The 22,056-nt window shown below is 42.8% G+C and overlaps 1 protein-coding gene across 1 annotated transcript in view; it reads left to right on the top strand.

The window, feature by feature from the left end:
- COL28A1 (collagen type XXVIII alpha 1 chain) overlaps window positions 1-22,056 on the top strand; it is a 171,611-nt gene that overhangs the window by 134,712 nt on the left and 14,843 nt on the right. The window contains exons 28-33 of the mRNA XM_066240125.1: window positions 10,029-10,097; window positions 10,947-11,027; window positions 11,117-11,152; window positions 15,955-15,991; window positions 17,923-18,471; window positions 21,211-21,368. Of these exons, the coding sequence (XP_066096222.1) occupies window positions 10,029-10,097; window positions 10,947-11,027; window positions 11,117-11,152; window positions 15,955-15,991; window positions 17,923-18,471; window positions 21,211-21,368 (930 nt within the window). The remainder of the gene's footprint in view (window positions 1-10,028; window positions 10,098-10,946; window positions 11,028-11,116; window positions 11,153-15,954; window positions 15,992-17,922; window positions 18,472-21,210; window positions 21,369-22,056) is intronic.

The raw sequence follows: 22,056 nt of genomic DNA, 5'->3' as shown, positions 1-22,056 counted from the left end.
GCAAGTTAAAGCATATAATAATAATTACTTACCAAGTACTTTATGTTGGATTTTCACTAAGTTTGGCAGAACAAATCTTTATAAAACAACTTACTATAGTTAAATCTATCTTTTTATTTATACTTTGGTTGCTCCGCTACCGCCCACCATGAAAGCTGGAATGCCCACTAGTGGGCGGTAGGTACCAGGTTGACTACCACTGATCTAAAATGAAATACATTAAGGTAAATTACAGGAAATATAACAATTCTTTTTCTGCATGAGTAGATAAAAAGCCACTCTCATAGGCTGAATAGTGTCCCCCAGACATGTCCACGTCCAAATCCCTAGATTAAGCTGCTTTACTGAACAAGCATTTAGGCTGTCTTAGTCCCCATTAGAGAATGTTAACATATAAAATGGGACATTGAGTTAGAATTCAGTTCCACAAAGGAAAGGAGTTTAGGAAACTAGAAGCTCTTGATTGCTTTTCAGGTTAGAGATGAGGAAACTGCCTGACTTCCACTCTGTGGCAGGATAGACCTAAAACTCAGCAGAGCCTGTGAAGGGACTGTCAGCTTTGCCTTTGGAAGAGAGAATTACCATACAAGGCATTGCGGTGACATCAGATAAAATTCAAGGTGATGCAGAAGAATTGCAAAAGCCTCGGTTTTATAACTTATTTACTTTCTCACGGGGTTATTATAGAAATTAAATGAGGATATGTCTAGCTCTATTATTATCTAGCTCACATAGACACACATAGACACACAATAAATGGCAGTTGCTAGTTACAAAGGAGATTGCTATGATCAGAACTTTAGAGAGGAGATAAATGCCAAAATGCTAGACCATTCAGTTGTTCTAGGGGTCTCGAGATCACCTTTATCTATATCTACAATGATATATACTCCATAAGCCACTTGAAAGAACCGTTTTTCCTTGTCAAGTGAACTAACTGTGCCCATGAAGCATTGAGAAAATAATCCCTTTCAATCCCGAGTGGTTCCTGGAGACCAGGCTAAATACTGGATGACAATTCAAGGCAGGTCACCGTGACTTGCTATCTCTACCCACTAAACCAACATCTTAATACAATACTGGCTTCATTCTTCAGGCTGGCAGAAGGCGGCTTGAATAACCTTTTACTCTCTCTCCCCTCTCACAACCTACAATTCCCCTGGTTCCTAATTAGCAATACTGTAACCTCCATCGGAAACAATGAAAGGCAAACAAGAAGAGAGGCAGAAAAATGATAAATTGATTTATTCTAGGATGTTTTGGGGCCACAACAGAATGATGAGACGGGCTTCTTCTCAGACAGGACCACACATCTCGACAGAGGAAAGCCAAGTTTCTGGTTGAGCTGGAAATACTGGAGATATCTTCCCTAATTTTGACTTTAGCCCTTTATCTTATAGCAAGAAAAGAATAGCAATAAGGAGAAAAGCAGCTCCACAGTAGAAGGAAAAGAGTGTAAAGATAAAACATTAAATGGTGAAGAGTTTTCACTGAAGTGAACCTGAGTTTGGGCCAAAACCCCATTTAGGTACCATAATTCTTTTTTTATATCCATATTTTAATCTGAGACAATGGACAAGTGCTGAAATGCTAAGACATTACAAAATTTTTCTCTGATAGTGGACTTCCTAGTCCTCTTCTGTAAATGTGAAATGGGTTACCTCTGTGTTTTCAACAGTTCTCTCTACTGTTATCTATGATGCAACTTCAGAGGGATTATTAACTCAAACAGGTAGCAGATAAAGTCACAGCGTGGTGAGAAATAACCAACATCAGGCTGATAAACTGGCTGTGTCCAGGTGGGACAATACTACTGCTGGTGTAAAAGGCGGAAGTTGAAATGAGTCCAAATCCTGGAGCAACAAACAGGTCTCCAGTAAGCTTGGAGGCCTCCTGAATTCAAAAAGCAAAAGTTGTCCCTGGATAGGGAGAAAGCCACAACTGTGTCCTAGCTCTGGCTCCCGGTGTTCTGTAAGTCTACGGGCTCCCAAACTTGGCAGGTACCTGTGTGTGCCCGCGCTTTAGTTCTTCCAGCATTGGTAGATGACATCTTTCTGCAACCATTCAGTGCATTTAGTCCTTTATTCATTTTATATATTAATTGTAACTTTTATTTTGAAATAATTTCAGACTTACAAAAAAGTTGCAAAGATAATACAAAGAATTAATTCCCATACACCCTTTACCCAGATTTCCTAAATGTCAACAGACCTCATTTGCCTCTTCAAACCCTGTGTGCTTGTGTATATACACACATTATTTTTCTGAAGCTCCTGAGATTAAGTTGCAGATACTATATCCCTTTACCCCTATATACTTTAGTATTTTTCCTATAAACAAGCACATTCTCTTATATAATACAGTAAAATTAGAAACATCAGAAAATTATCACAGTCATGTGTTGCTTCACGATGGGGCTGCATTCTGAGAAATGCATCATGAGGTGATTATATCATTGTGGGAGCCATAGACTGCACTTACACAAACCTAGATGGTAGAGCCTACTACACACCTAAGCTATGTGGGATAGCCTATTGCTCCAAGAGTACAAGCCTGTACAGCATGTGACTGCGCTGAATACTGTAGGTAATTGTAACAATGGTAAGCATTTGTGTCTCTAAACATCTAAACATAGAAACGCATACAGTATAAATACAGTATAAAAGATTTAAAAAATGCTGCGGCTGTATCGGACATGTTGGAGCAGCGGTCAGATTAAGGAACTCTGTGGTGTTCACAAAGAAAAGGGTGTGGAACTGAGGGCTCGATATTTTGACGTAAGAAATTTGTTTTTGGTTCCACTGCCCTATTTAGGACAGAGGGCTCTCTCTGGCATTGAATTGGTGGATGAAATAAAATTTATGAATGCTTTACATCATTACGACCTGAAACTATTCCCCAAGAACAGGACAGGCTGGCTCCACACGACCACAGAAAGCTTTGACTACAGTGGCAGTGGCACCTGACTGCTGTGAAGGCAGCTCCTGTGGACCTGGGTCCTCGTACTCCTGTACAGGCTTTTACAGCAATGTACAGCAGGACAGATCGGGGAGGCCGCGGCACCCTCTGAATAGGCAGCACCGGGGGCACAGGCTCCTCGTGCTGAAGCAGGTCAGTGGCTGACTGCTTGGGCTCTAATCTGTGCACTCAGATCTAAAGCGCTATGGGTGAGAGGGAATCTATTCCCAACCCCAGATACTGCTCCCAACAGAGAAAAAGATTCCTCCGAAACCACATATCCTTTCATTCCTTACAGGAAATTCATCCCCATTAGTATTGTATGGGACCACCACCCCAACACTGTATACAAGCTCCGTTGTTACTGAAACATCATTTAGTGGCATGTGATTGTGTTGATGGACTATTTTTATTATTATTAGTGTGTGATAGAGTGATACAGAGAGAGGGCCAGACAGGGACAAACAGACAAGGAGGGGGAGAGATGAGAAGCATCAACTCATAGTTGTGGCACCTTAGTTGTTCATTGATTGCTTCTCATATGTGCCTTGACTGGGGGCTACAGCAGAGTGAGTGACCCTTTGCTCAAGCCAGTGACCCTCTAGGCTCAAGCCAGTGATCATGGGGCCATTCTACAATCCCACGCTCCCCCGTGCTCAAACCGGCGACCCTGCACTCAAGCAGGGGAGCCTGCCCTCAGGTTGGAGACCTCTAGGTTTTGAACCTGGGTCCTCAGAGTCCCAGGTAAATGCTCTATCCACTGCACCACTGTCCGGTCAGGTGAGAAACTACTATTTAATCTATAGGTCTTATTGGGTTTACCAAGTATTCTGTTAACTGTTTTTCATTAAAATTTTTTTTTCATTTTTTTTTTTTTAGTAAAGGATTAAATGCAGAAAAATGCACCCTTTTAAGTACATACAGTTCTACGTGTTCTAGCAAATGCATAGGAGGCCCCTACAGGTCTGGACTAAGGATGGTTTCCTGACCCTCCCCAAGGAATACGTATCCCTGTAGGTCTGGGCCCAGCATGCATTTCTGCAGGCTTTGTTCCACTTCCTTCTCCCAGGTGCCATGAGCTGTCATCTGTGCCCTACAGCGACAGCGTTGGCCGCACTTACCCCAGCAGTTTCAGACTTTTGTGCCACAGAGGGCTTTGTGCCCTTCTCTGGAGGGCTGCTGCTGCCTTCCCCTGGGTGGGCGCCACGAGGGAGCACGTTCGTGCCCTGTCTCCAGTCAGTCTGGCCCCTGAGCCTTGGTGAGGTCCCCAGAGAAAAGCCTGTGAGTGGACATGAGTTTCCCTTGTGCCCAAAGTCCCCAGGGGCATCATCCTCTCAGACTAGCCACACTCGGCTTTCAGCAATTTGTTTAAAATGTCAGCGGAATTCTTCTCATCAGCTTGCACGACATCCGGCGTCTCTGACCGCTGTCCTCTCTCTCCTTGGGTTTTGGGTTAGTTGGTGGCCTCACGACCATCGCTCTATGATGGATTCAACGCAGGTTGTGATTTCATAGATTAGTTAGCACTCTTTTTTTGTTGTTTTAAAAATGAATGCAGCCTTTTTCTGTTTTTTTTTTTTTTTTATATCTGAAGTATAAGACATCTATTTTGCAGTTTTTGATAATCTATAAGTTGTACCTTACTGAGAAAACATGTGGTAAGAAAAACTGGTGTTTCCTGACATATCAGGAATGAAAAAAAAAAAACTATTAAATTATTCAGGTAATTGTGCATTGCCCTTAGAAAGTTCTCTCTCAGAGAACAAGCAATCATATGAAAAATTAAAAGGATCACATCTTTAACAGGACAGTTCCAAGAATAAGACATAGTGGTTAAGAAACTGGCTTTGACATTTAGATTTAATTATACCTTCAGAAGGACAGGTTCTTTCCTGCAGTTGCTTCTGACCTATGCTGAAATCGTTGTATATCATTTTCCTGACACTTGTAAGGAAAAAACAATCTGATTGGATAGCATTCGCCTCTGTGAAGCTAAGGCATGGACTTAATTGTTAAAGGCTTTTAGCCAGATAATCTGCTCTGAAAATTATAGAAAACCTTTAAATATTTTGAAGGAAAACTGATGATTAAAAAGGAGAAAAATGCCTTTATTATAGGGAAACCCAGAGGCCTAGAATAGCTATTGTTAACCAGTACATATAAAATGTCTGTATTATGAAATAATGCAAAATAAATTCTTGAACGTGGAGCTGGTCCTAACATGATAATTGGCTACTCAGGCTTTTCCCTCAGGTCATGGCAATGAAGTCACAGCAGCTTTTAATTCTGTTAGGAAATTGTGTCATTTCCTAAAAGCAGCTAGTTAGGCATAAACGTTTATGGAACAGTTTCTATATTGGCTGCTGTGGGAATCTGAAAGGTTTTTGTAAAAGAAATAATTATTTTGAATAATTGTCGAAAAGTATTGAGTCCTTTCTGGACCTACTTTGTCTAAATATTTAATTGCGAGTGATAATTCACCATCACACCACAATCCCAGTGCCTGTGTCTGTAACACTGTTCTGTCCTTCGGGGTTGGGACAAAGCCGGTGGTGGGATTCAGCCAGTTTGCACCGGTTCGGCAGAACCGATACCTAATTTTTTGCTTAGCTCAGCAAATCGGTTGTTCACATGGCACTTGTAATCAGGGCTCTCTCTAAGGTGGGTGCCTGGGCAGCCGCCCTATGTGGAAATCACAAATTTACATTCCTTACTCTTTTTTAATGTTCATCTGTGCAATAGCATATTCTAAGCATCATAGTAAGGTTCATTCCGTCTGTAGGTGAAAAAAGTTGCAAGTGAGGATGCCAATCAAGAAGCAATATGGAAATATCTATCTTAAATAACAGTTTTATTGTTTTGGTCAGGTATTCTTTAATATTTTAAAACTCATAATCTAGTTGTGTGTACCTCTTTTATTGTCCTTATTTAAGTATTAAATGCATGAAATAATAAACTACCTTTCAGTATGTTTTTTTATACTTAAAATGGTCATTAGGGCAGAGAACTGGTTATTAAATTATTTGAACCCCACCACTGGACAAAGCCAACCATAGATTTCCTTTTAGGGTTCTCCCGTGAACTCTTCATTTCCCTTACACTTGGCTAGGAACCCTCGTAACCCCTCAACCAGTGGCCTCATGTGTCTCTTTGACAACCTCAAACTACCTTTTAATCAGATACGTGGTTGAATGAAGACACCCTCAGTCACTTCCACAAAACAAAACAAAACAACCCTGAGAAGATTAAGTTTGCTCAAGTATCATTTACTGTTATGTCTTTCTGAAGAGGCTATCTTTCTTATACTTTTGTTTTGCTTTTAAAATTTTTCTTTAATTAGAACAGAGAATGGGAGACTCTCGGGTATTTTCCCACTGTCCTTCCCATCACTCTGTAGGCTGGCCACTTGGTCTGTATGTAGACAGACCTTTCTATCCTTCAGACTTAAGAGGAGGCTGCAGATGGACTCGGTGCCTGTTTCTCAGTAGTTGTAATGAGGTTGGGCTGTGTTTTCCAGGCACTCCTGACTGTTCCTTTTCACTACACCTGTGTTAGCAGAGCAACCTTTCTTCTGCCTATGTCTTCAGCTCGGAATCTGAGTGTTGGCTAACTATTTGGGGTTCATTTATCTGGCACCAATCCCCCCTTGTCCAGTGTTCCGGGGCTCCCCATACCACCAGGTTTGCTGGGGAAAATGACTGTTCTCTCTTGACTGTAAACTAAATAAAGAAGACCCAGGATCACTGCCTGTCTCCTCTAACTAACTAAGCATCTAAGAGAGGGAGCACTCCTTCCTCAGGGGTGAGTCTCCTTGGATAGGCCTGGGACATCCGTGCACTAACTAACTAAGCATCTAAGAGAGGGAGCACTCCTTCTTCAGGGGTGAGTCTCCTTGGATAGGCCTGGGACATCCGTGCACTAACTAACTAAGCATCTGAGAGAGGGAGCACTCCTTCTTCATGGGTGAGTCTCCTTGGATAGGCCTGGGACATCCGTGCACTAACTAACTAAGCATCTAAGAGAGGGAGCACTCCTTCTTCAGGGGTGAGTCTCCTTGGATAGGCCTGGGACATCCGTGCACAATACTGCACAAACTTTCACTGTGCCACTCAGTGTTGAGGCATTGGGCTTGGCTTGGGGTTTATCAGTATGAAAAAGGACATTAGGCCAATGAGTTCTCAGATACTTGACCATTGTAAGGAACCTGTTCTGAGTCTTCTAGAATTAGATTGAGGAGGTATAGCTGTAACCTCACACTTTACATTAATTTGGAAAAAACCAAGCTGGTAGAGATAAAAAGAACCCAAGCGTTCAGCCAAGCCAACCTGCTGAGAGGGGCTAGTAATGGGTGCAAGAAGAATTGAGCACGTCACTTTAACAAGAGATTCTCCACTTGTATTCATTTTATTTTGCGCTCTCCTATGTAAGATTTATTTTAATACAAGGATCCTCTCCTAGGGATGTGTGCAAATATATGCATGTATATATATTCATTGAAGCATTGTTTATAATAGGGAAATGTTGGAAACAACCTAAATGTCCATCACTAGGATAATGGATAAATTGTCGTATAAGTTATTTAATGGAACACTGTAAAGCAGAGAAAATTAACGAACTAGAACCACATGTATGTTCACAGATAAATTGCAAATAACATTGCGATTTAAAATAAAAATTGGGTACATAAATATCACTTATTTGAATTTAGAATATTAAAGATAATGTACATTGTTTTAGAATCTATATATATGTAGCTAAGGCATAAAAACATGGATATGAGTAATGCTTATCAGTTTCAGAGAGAGGGTTCTTCTCTCCTTTGGGAAATGACATTGGGTACATGGGGGTTTCAATAGTATCCGTGCCATTTCATTTTTCAATATGGTGTTGTATAGGTGAATGTTTGTCTTTTCCCCCATAAATTGTGTGTGTCTAAAATATTTCATTATAACACTTTTAAAAAGAAAGGAGTTTATTGACTTTAAAAAGCTTGAAAGCTTGCCTGACCAAGTGATGGTGCTGTGGAAAGAGCCTTGGACTGGGACGCAGATGACTCAGGTTCAAAACCCTGAGGTCACTGGCTTGAGCTCAGGCTCACCAGCTTGAGTGCGGGGTTGCTGGCTTGAGCATGATCATAGACATACCCCATGGTCGCTGACTTGCGCCCAAAGGTTTCTGACTTGAGCAAGGGGTCACTCACTCTGCTGGAGCCCCCTGGTCAAGGTACATATGAGAAGGCAAACAGTGAGCAACTAAGATACGGCAACGAAGAACTGATGTTTCTCAGCTCTCTCCCTTCCTGTCTGTCTGTCACTATCTGTCCCTCGCTCTGACTCTCTATCTTTGCCACACATACACACACACACAAAGTTTGAAAGCTCATGCATGAGCTAGAGAAGAGGTCCCAGGAATGCTGATACTCAAAGTTACAATGATCTCTAACAGTGTGGTGATCACCAGAGGGAAAGGGGTTGGGAGAGGGAGAAGAGGGCGCAGCAGGGATAAAAGGTGAAGGAAGGAGACTTGACTTTGAGTGCTGAACACACAACACAATATACAGATGATGTGTTATAGAATTGTACACTTGAAACCTATATAATTTTATTAACCAATGTCATCCCAATGGTCTCGAAGTAAACCCCTGCAGCCCTTTCCAGGAGTGACCACCTAACACCTATCCTGCCATCAGCAGTAGTGGCTCTTAAGCCTTTGCAAGCCTATAACAAAATGCATATTTGGCCCCTACCCCATTCTCGAGTCTCATTTAGTAGGTCTTTTTATTAATCATACCAGTGATTCTAGTGCGATACCTTTGAGAATGATGCTGAAGGTTAGCAAGCAAATCAGACCCCAGAACCCATGATCCCTCAAACCTCTGCCACAGACTCATTGATAATAATGATCTAGAGTGAAGTGGGGGTTGCATTATAGGATTCGAGCAGCGTCAGTACTGTAACTGTGTATACTCATTAATGATTATTCCTGTTTCCTTATCAACATCATGAAAATGCTTTCAACTTAGGTGGTTTGAGTGACTGCGGTAGGGTAGCAAGAGATAATGTTAAGAAATGCTGGGTCCAGTTAAAAGCAAGTCCTGAAATGAAAACATTTTTGTTTTTAGAGTTAAGGGGTTGCTAAATTTAGATAAATATATAGATTCATGTTGTTATAAATCATCAGGGATGGAATTAACAATATATGGTGAATTAAATAAACAACTCCTTCTTATTAAGTGGAGGGAAATGCTATTATATCCTCTTTTTGTCCATTATTAAGATAATGCATGGGCCCTGGCCGGTTGGCTCAGTGGTAGAGCATTGGCCTGGCGTGCAGGAGTCCCGGGTTTGATTCCCAGCCAGGGCACACAGGAGAAGCGCCTATGCTTCTCCACCCCTCCCCCTCTTCTTCCTCTCTGTCTCTCTCTTCCCCTCCCGCAGCCAAGGCTCCATTGGAGCAAAGATGGCCCGGGCGCTGGGGATGGCTCTGTGACCTCTGCCTTAGGCACTAGGATGGCTCTGGATACAATAGAGCAATGCCCCAGAGGGGCAGAGCATCACCCCCCTGGTGGGCATGCTGGGTGGATCCCGGTCAGGTGCATGTGGGAGTCTGTCTGACTGCCTCCCCGTTTCCAGCTTTGGAAAAATGAAGAAAAAAAAAAGAGGAAAAAAAAAAGAAAGATAATGCATGCTTTTAACACATAATAAAATTTAGAAAAATGTAAAGAAGATGATAAAAATTGACATCAGTGTCACAACTGAAATAGCAACTGATTGTTATTTGTAAACTGATTGATATGCTGTTTACAGTTTGAAACAGTCCAAGGTGGGAGTATTTACACTACAGAAAATAGGCACATCCTATAAACTAGCTGCTTCATTTCTACTTCACACTCAGCAATTAAACTTTCCCTAGCAAAACTGAGCCCATCTGACATATATATTCTCCTCTCCCCCCAAATTTAGATAATGCTATAATGCAATTTTATAACTACAAGTAATATCTGACTCAAGAAATTTCCTGAGTTATCTTGGTAAATTAATAGGAACATCCCTTTCTCATATTGTGTATAGGGGGAGCAAGGACCTTCAGGCTTTCCAGGGCCAAAGGGCACAACAGGCCGTGGCTTCCCTGGCAAGAAGGTAAGTATTCCAGGACCTTAAAAAGAGGCTCAGGCTTAGGATCTCAACAGCTTAACTTGAACTTTGGAAGAGCTCTCATATACCTGTTCCTCTTCTTACAAAACTCACAAAGGAAAAAATCCATTTGAAAGTGAACCCTTATGTATTTCCTTTCCTAACTACACACATGCTTACTTTATAACATTTCATTTCCTTCGTTCTTAAAAAGCTAACTGATAAAGGAATAAATCCTTACAACATAACATGTAGAATATACCAGATAACTCAGGTATAAAAATTATATTATAGTTGAACTTCCTGAAGGCAGTGAGCTGATCTGACAATATCTCAAGGTCTCTTCACTTAGAGATCTCTGGTTTATGATGAATTACATTGTGGTATCTGGGTGGGGGGATGTAAATAAAATGCCCCAATTTTTTTTTCCTATCATACATTTGTATCAACAAGAACTATAGGTCTTCAAGAGATACCAGCTATAAATAAAACTTGAGTTGTTCTTATTTGGCTTTAAAATTAAAACTCTAAATTTATCTTTTCCAGCTTGAACTCAGGTTCACCAGCTTGAGCGTGGGATCATAGACATGACCCCATGGTCGCTGGCTTAAGCCCAAGGTCACTGGCTTGAGCAAGGGGTCACAGGTTTGGCTGGAGCCCCCTGGTCAAGGCTCATATGAGAAAGCAATCAATGAACAACTAAAATGCCACAACTACGAGTTGATGCTTCTCATCTCTCTTCCTTCCTGTCTCTCTCCCTCTCTCACTACCTCTCTCTTGTTTAAAGAAAGAGAACCCCCTCCCCCCCAAAAAAAACAAAACTAAAAAAACTTACCTTTTCACTATCTTCTGCAGGGAGAGCATGGAGAACAAGGCGACGTGGGACAAAAAGGCACTAAAGGGGAAATTGGGGAGCCTGGATCCCCAGGAAAACAGGCAAGAAGTGATTTCCAAAGTCTTACTGTAAATTTATACATGAACTAGTTCCAACTGACACTGACTGTCACTCTTCTTCTACTAAGCAGGGGTTACAAGGACCAAAAGGAGACCAAGGCCTTACAGTGAGTATCAATCCTAGAGGCTCAGTGAGGGTTGTGCTTGCAGAATCATTACGTTCAGGGTTTAGCTTTAGGAGTATGACTTCTTTGGATGCAGAGTTCCAGGTGATATTTAAATGACAGCACTGCCAACAACCGCAGTGTTGACTTAGATGCACAAGGTAACCGAATCTGAATGTGAGGGGCAGAAATACCACCTGGCAACCCTTACCTGGTCTCATGGCGAAGACCTGTGACTTCCCCTCCGATCTCTGGTAGAAATGATAACAGAGAGGTGAGCTGCTTACCAGAAGCCAGACAAACAAATGACTTTTTATTTCACATGATCTTTCAGACTTCACAATGGGGGATCTTTCTTCCTCAACTAGTTTCTTTAGGAAGTGCTCCGAGAAGAACAGCAATCATAGTATTTTTATGCACAGATTCACTCATTCAACTCTTTGTGAAGCATCTACCAACTGTTGCCTACTCATCTCCCCACACTTCTGCGAACAAACAGCCAACTCTTCAAAGTCCCACAGGATGGAGAAGTTTCAGGATCTGTATGGCCAAGTCTAAGTCTTCCTTTCTGACTTGAAGGCACTGTATCTTCGGGAGTGCAGAAGGAATAGGGACCTTCTCTTTTTCCCCTTTGTGTCCTTGTGGTGGATCGTGGTCTGGGGATGCTGATCCTAGGTTCTGTGCTGGGGACATCCAGGTGAGAGGGTGCTGGGAGTTCCTGGTAGTGAAGGTGAGAGATGGGAGCTGGGCATGTAACAAACAGAACTGCATGTTTTTTATGGCCCACCTGCCTTCATCTCTTTGTTCTTTCTTACCACAAGTCAGCCCGCTGTCTATACACAGATGTTTATGGTGGATGAAGCAGCTACATATGCAGCAGTTCTTCCCCAAAAGTGGCAGGGAAGAGAGTATTACGCAGACAGTGCGCCCTTGTTTGCCTCCTTCCTCCTCCTCCTAGACACCTTCCTCCTCATCCTTTCACTGTCCTTTCATTCTGCCTCTGCAGTGTCCCTCCAAGCCAGTCCTTTTCATCTGTTGCTACCATCTCTGCTTTCTGGTGTCGGCTTCTTTGAACTCTTTAGGAACCTCAAACCTCTCCATTGGCTGCTGTGATCTCTTTTCTTAAACAAACGTGTGCCCAGATCTCTTCTCTGCTGAAGGCCATGTGTCTTCTCATTGGCCAGGATAAAGTGCACACTCTTCAACATGACACAAAGACCTTTTAGAGTTCATCTGTCTTGCATATCGCCTACGAGTCTTTCTGCTAAATACCCTGAGTCATAAGTTTACTCAAGGACTGTAATGCACTGTGTTCTGTATGCTTGGTCCCCTGCCTGGAACGCTGCTCCTCCTCCCTCCCATTCCACCCCAACCTGGTCAGAGTCTACCTCCCTGGACCACAACCCCACCTCACCCCACCCCTAGAATTCCCTGTGGACCAACATGACTCCTTGGCTTCGATCTGATAGCATAGCCCTCACAAAAAGTATTTATTTGTCTACTTCTTACTAGACCGTGAGTCTTTAGAGGGGTATAAATGTGTTACCTTCATCATTGGCAACAAATAACCAAAGTAGTTATTCAGCAATTTTAATGGGAAGAAGGAACTTATTCCGGTCATTTAAAAATTAAGAATACGAGATTTAAAAAAATTGATATGCATATGTGATTAAAGCATTGTAGACCTGGTCATCCCATAAAAGCTCATTGAAAAGAATTAAAATGCAACATTGATATATAAATTATTCTTACAAGCAAATAAAAGACAAATATTCTAACAGAAAGAAAGAATGGACCAGCGATAACAAAGACTGTGCACGAGAGAATACAACTTGGAAACATGCATATAAAATAAAATTTAGCTGCACTAATAACTGGATAAGTATAATTTAAAACAATGAGATACTCTGCTCTATCAAATGCCAAAATAATATAATAACCAGTATTGTGTTTCTAAAATAAAACAGGTTTTCTTATATGCTCAGTTAGAGGTGTCATTACTACAACTTTCCGCAGGGCAGTTTGGCAATGCATCAGGAGCCTTAAAATGGCCATGAACCGGATGTCAGTAATCAAGATTATTAGAATATCAAATAATATGGGAAATTAATTATGACATAATGTTAAATAAAGAACTATAATTACAAACCTGCTATGTAGTATTTTCTTCACTTATAAAAAATTAAACATACACATATAAATAAATATATTTCCCTTTTATAGAAACACAATATAAATATATACATTTTCTCTTTCTAGACACATCCTAGCTTCAGATTTCTTAAATGCCTTGGTAAATGTGAATAAAGCATAACAATACCTAAAAAAAAATAGCTGTTGACCCCCTCATTTTATATACTTTTATTAATATCATACTGAGGGTTGTTTTGTTTTGTTTTGGTTTTGTTTTTTTTTGTATTTTTCTGAAGCTGGAAACGGGGAGAGACAGTCAGACTCCCGCATGCGCCCAACCGGGATCCACCTGGCACGCCCACCAGGGGGCGACGCTCTGCCCACCAGGGAGTGATGCTCTGCCCCTCCGGGACGTCGCTCTGCCACGACCAGAGCCACTCTAGCGCCTGGGGCAGAGGCCAAGGAGCCATCCCCAGCACCCGGGCCATCTTTGCTCCAGTGGAGCCTCAGCTGCGGGAGGGGAAGAGAGAGACAGAGAGGAAGGAGAGGGGGAGGGGTGGAGAAGCAGATGGGCGCTTCTCCTGTGTGCCCTGGCCAAGAATCGAACCGGGGACTTCTGCCGCCAGGCCGACGCTCTACCACTGAGCCAACCGGCCAGGGCCTGAGGGTTGTTTTTAAATAGCCACTTGGTATCATTGACTTCTACTTAATTTATAGTAAAAAAAAAAAATCAGAATGCCCTGAATATTCCCCATCTCTGCTTCTGTTAAGTCATGTCACCAGCAATGTCACCATTGCCCCAATTCTGTCATTGTAGATTTTTTCTTTAAAACTTTAATTTTGCAACTGTTAAATTTTATTTTCTTATATTAGGTCCACTGCTCCTTCCTATCAAAATTTTCTGGGCTCTTCTTTTCTTTCTTCTGTAAGTTAATCATCCCTGTCAGCTTTCTGTCTTTGGCAAAAGTCGGCTCCTACTTTCTTACTTTCTTACTTTCTCCAGTCTCACCCGGGTTATTTGTGAGCGTGCTACTCAGGGTGGGGCACTGACAGGATCCCCTCCTGCTGGGCCTTCTCAGGGAGCTCCCGGGCAGCAGGGCCAGGAAGGAGCACTCGGAACACTGGGACATTCCATGCAAGAGCCACAGACAGACAGAATATTAGGAGACTGGAGAGGGGGCTGGAAAAATTGGGAAGCTGTCCAGAAAAGAGGAAGGGCTACATCCTAGAATACAGTCTTTTTTGGTCCTGGTGCCTGTCTTGGTTGCTTAGCTCATGTGCGTTAAATCATGTAAATGAGGCCCTGGCCGGTTGGCTCAGCGGTAGAGCGTCGGCCTGGTGTGTAGGGGACCCGGGTTCGTTTCCCGGCCAGGGAACATAGGAGAAGCGCCCATTTGCTTCTCCACCCCCTCCCCCTCCTTCCTCTCTGTCTCTCTCTTCCCCTCCCGCAGCCAAGGCCCCATTGGAGCGAGGATGGCCCAGGCACTGGGGATGGCTCCTTGGCCTCTGCCCCAGGCTCTAGAGTGGCTCTGGTCGTGGAGGGGCAACGCCCCAGAGGGGCACAGTGTCGCCCCCCTGGTGGGCAGAGCGTCGCCCCTGGTGGGCAAGCCGGGTGGATCCTGGTCCGGTCTGGCGCATGCGGGAGTCTGTCTGACTGTCTCTCCCTGTTTCCAGCTTCAGAAAAATACAAAATCACGTAAATGAATAAATACATGCATTGTTCATACCACTGGAGGCAGTACCAGTGGTCCCTCCTAAACCACAGGCAGTATGATCCAAGACCCCCGTGGATGCCTGAAACCACAGATAGTATCCTATATATACTGTGTTTTTCCCCATACATACATACATACATACCCATGATATAGTTTAACTTATCAATTAGGAATAGTAAGACACTAACAATAAAACTACTAATAAAATACAACAATTATAAAAATATACTGCAATAAAACTTATGTGAATGTGCTCTTTCTTCTTAAAATATCCTATTTCACAGGTAGAAGTTTCACTCTCACCGTAGATCATAGCAACAGCAGCATAGGATTTATTTTTCCTTATTAAGTCGAGAATTACCTTTTCACTTAAAGGAAGCACTTTATGGCTTCTCTTTGGCATCTCCGAACTGCCAGCATCACTACTCTTGTGCTTTGGGCTCATTATTAAGTAAAATAAGGGTTACTTGCACATAAGCGCCGCAATACCACAACAGTCGATCTAATAACCAGAATGGCTGCTAAGTGACATTGTTGGCAGTTTATGACAGGTAACTGAAACCATAGAAGGCACAGCTGTGGATGGCGAGCGTTGAGATCCTTAGTGGGGCAAGAGCCTGTGCTGAGGGCTCTGTGCATGTTACCTGGTTTAAGCTGTCCCCAGCCCTGACACACAGATACTATTAAGCCACCTAATGCCCAAGGTGACATAGCTGATAAATGCTGGAGCCACACTTTAAACTCCAAAAGTCTGGGCTGTTACATTTCCCAACTCAAACATATTTTTAGTTATGATATATTTTAGCCAACCTTTAACCTCTGAGCTATTTATTTTCTGCAGTAGAATGATTAAATCAGATGATGCAATGCTGATCGCAATAGGACATATCTTTTATGATTAATATGTGTTCATATTATGGTCATACAATAAATACATATTCCTTTTTTTTCCTGCAGAAAGAAGAAATTATCAAATTTATTTTTGAAATATGTGGTAAGATTTGACTATCAAGAAAAAAAACACTTTAAAATACCAACCCCACTATGTTCTGTGTTGGTCAGGATAATGTGTTTATGCTCCTGAGAAGCTCTGATGCTCATTTGAAAAGTCAGTGGGAACTGGAAGGAAGCAGTGAGACGGGTTGTGGGAATCTTGACTTAAGAAAAGAAAGCCATCCTCCCAGGTGGTCAGGAAGCGTGGAGAAACCTGCCTGGTCATTAACTGGGCAGGCAGGCCTTCTGTCAGCACAGCTCTCATTTATATTCAGTGACATTTACCTGAGATTGGGCAGAAGAAAAGGAAACAGGAAATATGACCACAGGGACCTAACTGATAAGGGTGCAGCCTGGCTGGTGACGATCATGACTGTGTTTTCCTGCAGCGAGAAGTCTCTCTGACTTGAGTTTTGAACATTATTTCTAGAGTTTCTTCCTCCTGAAGGACAGGAAGATAGTCCGGATGTCCTCTTGCTTCACAGCCACACCTAAATGCTTCTGCGTGGTCAGATAGACTTACCAGAAACAGGGAGTAAAGAAGAGGGATTGGCCAAAAGGCAGGAGATTAATGGGATCATAGAGATAAGAGAACCTTCTGTTTAAACAGGACAGAGGCAGGAGTATCAATGTTCTTCCATGCAGAGAACCCCAGAACTGGCTTGTAACCCAACAGACTCTGGACTTCAGGAACCAAACTAGGACTCTGGTGACAGCCAGTTTAGATGTGACTTCTGAGTTCTAGAAGCTCTGTAAAAATACTCCCGTGTTTCCTCGTGATTTTTTTTTTTTTTTTTGTAGTAAGGTTGTTGTGCAGCCAGAGGATAGATAAACCAATGGATCCCTGATAATTCTTATTGTCTGGGGACTCTGGCAACTGCTTTGAATGATAAACCCCAAATAGAAGTTGTTTATTGACCAGTATTATCATTACCCTTAAGGTTTCATAGTCTAGATCAGTGGTAGTCAACCTGGTCCCTACCACCCACTAGTGGGCGTTCCAGCTTTCATGGTGGGTGGTAGCAGAGCAACCAAAGTATAAATAAAAAGATAGATTTAACTATAGTAAGTTGTTTTATAAAGATTTATTCTGCCAAACTTAGCGAAAATCCAACATAAAGTACTTGGTAAGTAATTATTATTATATGCTTTAACTTGCTATAATTCTGCTTTATAAATTTTATAAAGTAAAGTTACTTCCCTACTTTATAAATCACCATTACTGTGGAACCGGTGGGCGGTTAGAAAATTTTACTACTAACAGAGATACCAAAGTGGGCGGTAGGTATAAAAAGGTTGACTACCCCTGGTCTAGATGGGCCGCTGGCCTTGTTGATAAGATGGAGGCCACATTAGTTGACACTGTGGGTGACTGGGGACATAAATAAGGTCATTATTCTTTATTCTGTGTACAGTTAAAAGCCCTAATCTTTACTCCACAATTAAAATTTTTCATCCCATTACTTTACCCATTGGCCATGGCAATGAGAAAAAATCTCTATTTTTATATAAGAATATGATTGAAGACTGAAATATTAGCTTTCAGATTCAGATTAAATACAAATGGTGGAATGGCAAATGTAGGATCATTGTTATCTCTTGGGGGAAAGAGGGGAATAAAGAAGGCAGATCCAGGGAATTCTGACTTTTAAAACTGTTTTAGTTTTTAATCAGAGAAATTGGCATGTAGTGCTTATTATTTTGTCATCTACAGTGTCTCTTTTTAAATAAAATTATTTACTTAAAAGAGTCAGACAATAGAAACCAGAAGGGAGGCAATTGTCAGCTGTGTTCACAGAAAAGAAAGGTAATAATCCAGGTCTCAGATTCATTCCTGCCCATCTCCCTGCCCTCCCCACCCAGTGTTCTATTCATCAGTGATGTTTTGAGTTTCATTTCTACAGTGTTTCTGTCTTGACATTCATCCTTTAGGCTGTGGGCCCAAATGTAAGGAGACTCCCCTAGAGCTGCTGTTTGTGATCGACAGCTCAGAAAGTGTGGGGCCAGACAACTTCCAGATCATCAAAAACTTCGTGAAGACTTTGACTGACCAGGTTGCTCCTGACCTTGCCACCGCCCGCATTGGCATAATCAACTACAGCCACAAGGTGGAGAAGGTGGCTCATCTGATGGAGTTCTCCAGCAAGGATGACTTCAAGCTGGCTGTGGACAACATGCAGTACCTGGGGGAAGGCACCTACACGGCCTCAGCTCTCCACGAAGCCAACGTCATGTTTGAGGCCGCCAGGCCAGGCGTAAAGAAAGTAGCCTTGGTCATCACTGATGGGCAGACAGATACCCGAGACGAAAAGAATCTGACAGAGGTGGTGAAGAATGCCAGGGACACCAATGTGGAAATATTTGTGGTTGGCGTGGTGAAGAAAAATGACCCCAACTTCGAAATGTTCCGCAAAGAAATGAATCTAATTGCTACCGACAGTGAGCACGTTTACCAATTTGATGACTTCATGGCCCTGCAAGGTAAGACTCAGCTCCAGGGAAAGGGACTTCTGTTGTCTTCCAACTACTGCTGCATCCTGAGCAAAGCTGGAAATCAGGAGGCTAATAAATTGTAACATATAAATGCAAGAAGCAATGATGGATCAAGAGGGATCCTGGCTAATCAAAATTGATTCTTTAAAGTAGCACTTTCCTACCAAATGGCAGGTTTCGTTAATATTATATTAATATGATACCACGTGGGGTGTAATGCTTGATGGAAGAAGGTAAAAGCCTTTAGAGGGTATAATCCCTTGTCTCTATTCATTTGTAACGTGTTGAATTGGTCTTGGGAGTTAACTGGGGTGTCTGTGATCAAAAGACATGGATGAAAAAAAAAGAACAGAACTTGGGGGTATTGCTAAGAGGAATGTTCAAAAAGTTACCTAACCTAGTAAGAGATGGCGCAAGGCAGCAGCAAGGCAGAAAGTAACCACAGAATCAAAATCAATTGAGAAGTGCACGATGAATGAACATATATTATGGTAATGTAAAGAGAGGAAGATGCAAGTAACTGGGATTATTCTAGCCCAGGGGTCCCCAACTATGTCCCGTGGGCTGCATGCGGCCGGCCCCCTGAGGCCATTTACCTGGCCCCCGCTGCACTTCTGGAAGGGGCACCTCTTTCATTGGTGGTCAGTGAGAGGAATACATTGGCCATCTCATTAGCCAAAAGCAGGCCCATAGTTCCCATTGAAATACTGGTCAGTTTGTTGATTTAAATTTACTTGTTCTTTATTTTAAATATTGTATTTGTTCCCGTTTTGTTTTGTTGGTTTTTTTTTACTTTAAAATAAGATATGTGCAGTGTGCATAGAGATTTGTTCATAGTTTTTTTATAGTCTAGCCCTACAACGGTCTGAGGGACAGTGAACTGGCCCCCTCTGTAAAAAGTTTGGGGACCCCTGTTCTAGTCTATTCTCTGTCCTTATAAAAACAGATGAGTAGACACGTTGCTGTCAGGAGTCCACCTTAGAGAGCAACATTTTTTTTTCTGAAGTTGGAAACGGAGAGGCAGTCAGACAGACTCCCGCATGCGCCCAACTGGGATCCACCCGGCATGCCCACCAGGGGTTGATGCTCTGCCCATCTGGGGCATCGCTCTGTTGCGACCAGAGGGGACGATGCTCTGCCCATCTGGGGCATCGCTCTGTTGTGACCAGAGCCATTCTAGCACCTGAGGCAGAGGCCATAGAGCCATCATCAGCACCCAGGCCAACTTTGCTCCAATGGAGCCTTGGCTGCAGGAGGGGAAGAGAGAGACAGAGAGGAAGGAGCGGGGGAGGGGTGGAGAAGCAGATGGGCGCTTCTCCTGTGTGCCCTGGCGGGAATCGAACCCGGGACTCCTGCACGCCAGGCCGATGCTCTACCACTGAGCCAACCAGCCAGGGCCTAGAGAGCAACATTTTGATATTCATCATATAGTCAATGTTAATGTGATGGGTTGCCCTCTGCTCTTTGACCCTTTCACGTGAGCTGATACCTTCTATTGCGGCATTCTGAGACACTGTCTCACCTATATTGACATATGATGAGTACTGCTTTGCAATAAACATGTTCCAGTTCTTTGGGAACTGATCATTCATTCTGGCAGGACCCACCCCCAGCAAGCTATTGAAGTAAGTAAACTTTATGCTTCATGTGTTTGCAGGCTTTGGTTTGGCACTGTCCTTCCTCCTTCACCCTCCTGGCAGTGGGGCCTGATGTGGCCTAACACTGCCATTGCCTCATGCTGCTCCCAACCCCCTCTGGGAACCAGCACAGCCAGCCCTGACGATAGCATACCAGACCCAGAACCTCCCCACTTTTCAGTTACTCTTCTCTTCAGACCTTTCTATTCTGGGGTCCCATTTCTTTTTTTCTCTCTCTCTTAGGTGAGAAGAGGGGAGGCAGAGAGACACTCTCGCATGTACACTGGCTGGAATCCACCCAGCAAGCCCACTAGGGGGCGATGCTCTGCCCATCTGGGGTCATTGCTCCCTTGCTTGGCAACCAAGCTAGTTCAGTGCCTGAGGCAAGGCCATGGAGCCATCCTCAGTGCCCAGGACCAACTTGCTCCAACTGAGCCATGGCTGTGAAAGGAGAAGAGAGAAATAAAGACAGAGAAAGGAGAGAGGGATGCGTGGAGAAGCAAGTGGTCACTTCTCCTGTGTGCCCTGGCCAGGAATTGAAGCTGGTGGGGTCCCGTTTCTTTAACTTAACACATTGCTGGGTGACTAATGGATTTGTCTGATACATTCAGGATCACTGGGCTGTTTATGTGTTAGAATGACCAAAGGTATTACACAGTTCAGAGACAAGTTATATTTGAATAATTGAAGAGCTTTATCATCTACCCAAAGGAGTTAGTAATGTGTTCCAGCCAGAGAGGGACATATTTTTGCTGGCTTTTTGCCATCCCTAAAATTGCCAATTAAACTCATAAGAGTGAGACCTGCCCCTTCCACAGAGCAGTTCATAGTTAACTGATGCTTTAGATAAGCAAGCAGTTAAGTCATTCTTTTGCTTATTTGGGATGCATTTATCATTACAGTTTATTACATTATTTTAGATAGCCTCTTACAGGTGATATATAGATGCTCTAAAACTTACTTCACCTCACAGGCAACTCAGGTGACGGGGAAGTTGTTGATTTTAAGGACAGTACTGATTTCCTTAAACAGGTTTTGAGTGATGTTTTATTGCTCCTACCATCTCCTTTTTCTACTTCTCTCTTAAAAGACACCCTGAAGCAAAGATTATTTAAAAAACATTGTGAAGATTTAGATTCCTACCTCATTCAAGTTTTGGGTTCGTCGCCACTTCAACCCAGATTTGGGATGGCAGGGGAAGAACTCAACAAATCCACTCCAGAGCCGCAGAAGGAAATGTCAGAGTCGGTAAGTCACTGTCTTGCTTCATTTGAGAGCTTAACATTGTGATTTCTGTCCGTGTGACATCAAAGGACATCTTGCTTGGCACCGCACTGCCAAGAATCCGCTGAGGTAGGTATATGGTCAGGTGCTTGGCTCTATATGTTGGCACTTTGTCCCCGGATTCCTAGTTCTGAGATTTCTCTGGGGCTTGTGAGCACAAATGTGAGATTTAAAAATATTTCTATATTTTATACATAATTATTATTAAATGTTGCAAATAACATTTTTATATTAGACCCCCGCCACCACGGAAGTAATTTTATATACTAGCACAGGTGAATCACTCTACGATGTGAATCACCTCCTTGCCATGCCGTGTGGGTCCTCTCATACCAGGTCACAAGTCTTTTTTATCTGTCTCTGTATCCACTGCCCATTTTGCACACTCTCCCATTTCTTAAAAGTGCAAAATGCCCAACCTGCCAGTATGCCTCACGCAGAACCACACTCTTGCTCATGTAGCTTCCGCCTCCTGTGCTCAGAGTGGGGACTGGGAGGGAGGCTGTGTGTGCATACGGTGCAAAGTGGATGCTTTGTTTCAAAGCAGCAGAAAGAATTACCTCCTGATTATATTGAGACAAATGTGCCTGTCCTCATAGCCAGCTTCTGGGTACCAACCTCAGCCAATCAGCTTGTGGGCAATTTTTAGGTT

The sequence above is a fragment of the Saccopteryx bilineata genome, chromosome 7 (genome assembly GCF_036850765.1).
Source record: "Saccopteryx bilineata isolate mSacBil1 chromosome 7, mSacBil1_pri_phased_curated, whole genome shotgun sequence".
NCBI lineage: Eukaryota > Metazoa > Chordata > Mammalia > Chiroptera > Emballonuridae > Saccopteryx > Saccopteryx bilineata.
Note: the sequence above shows the minus strand (reverse complement) of the source record. Positions and strands in the feature narration are given on the sequence as shown.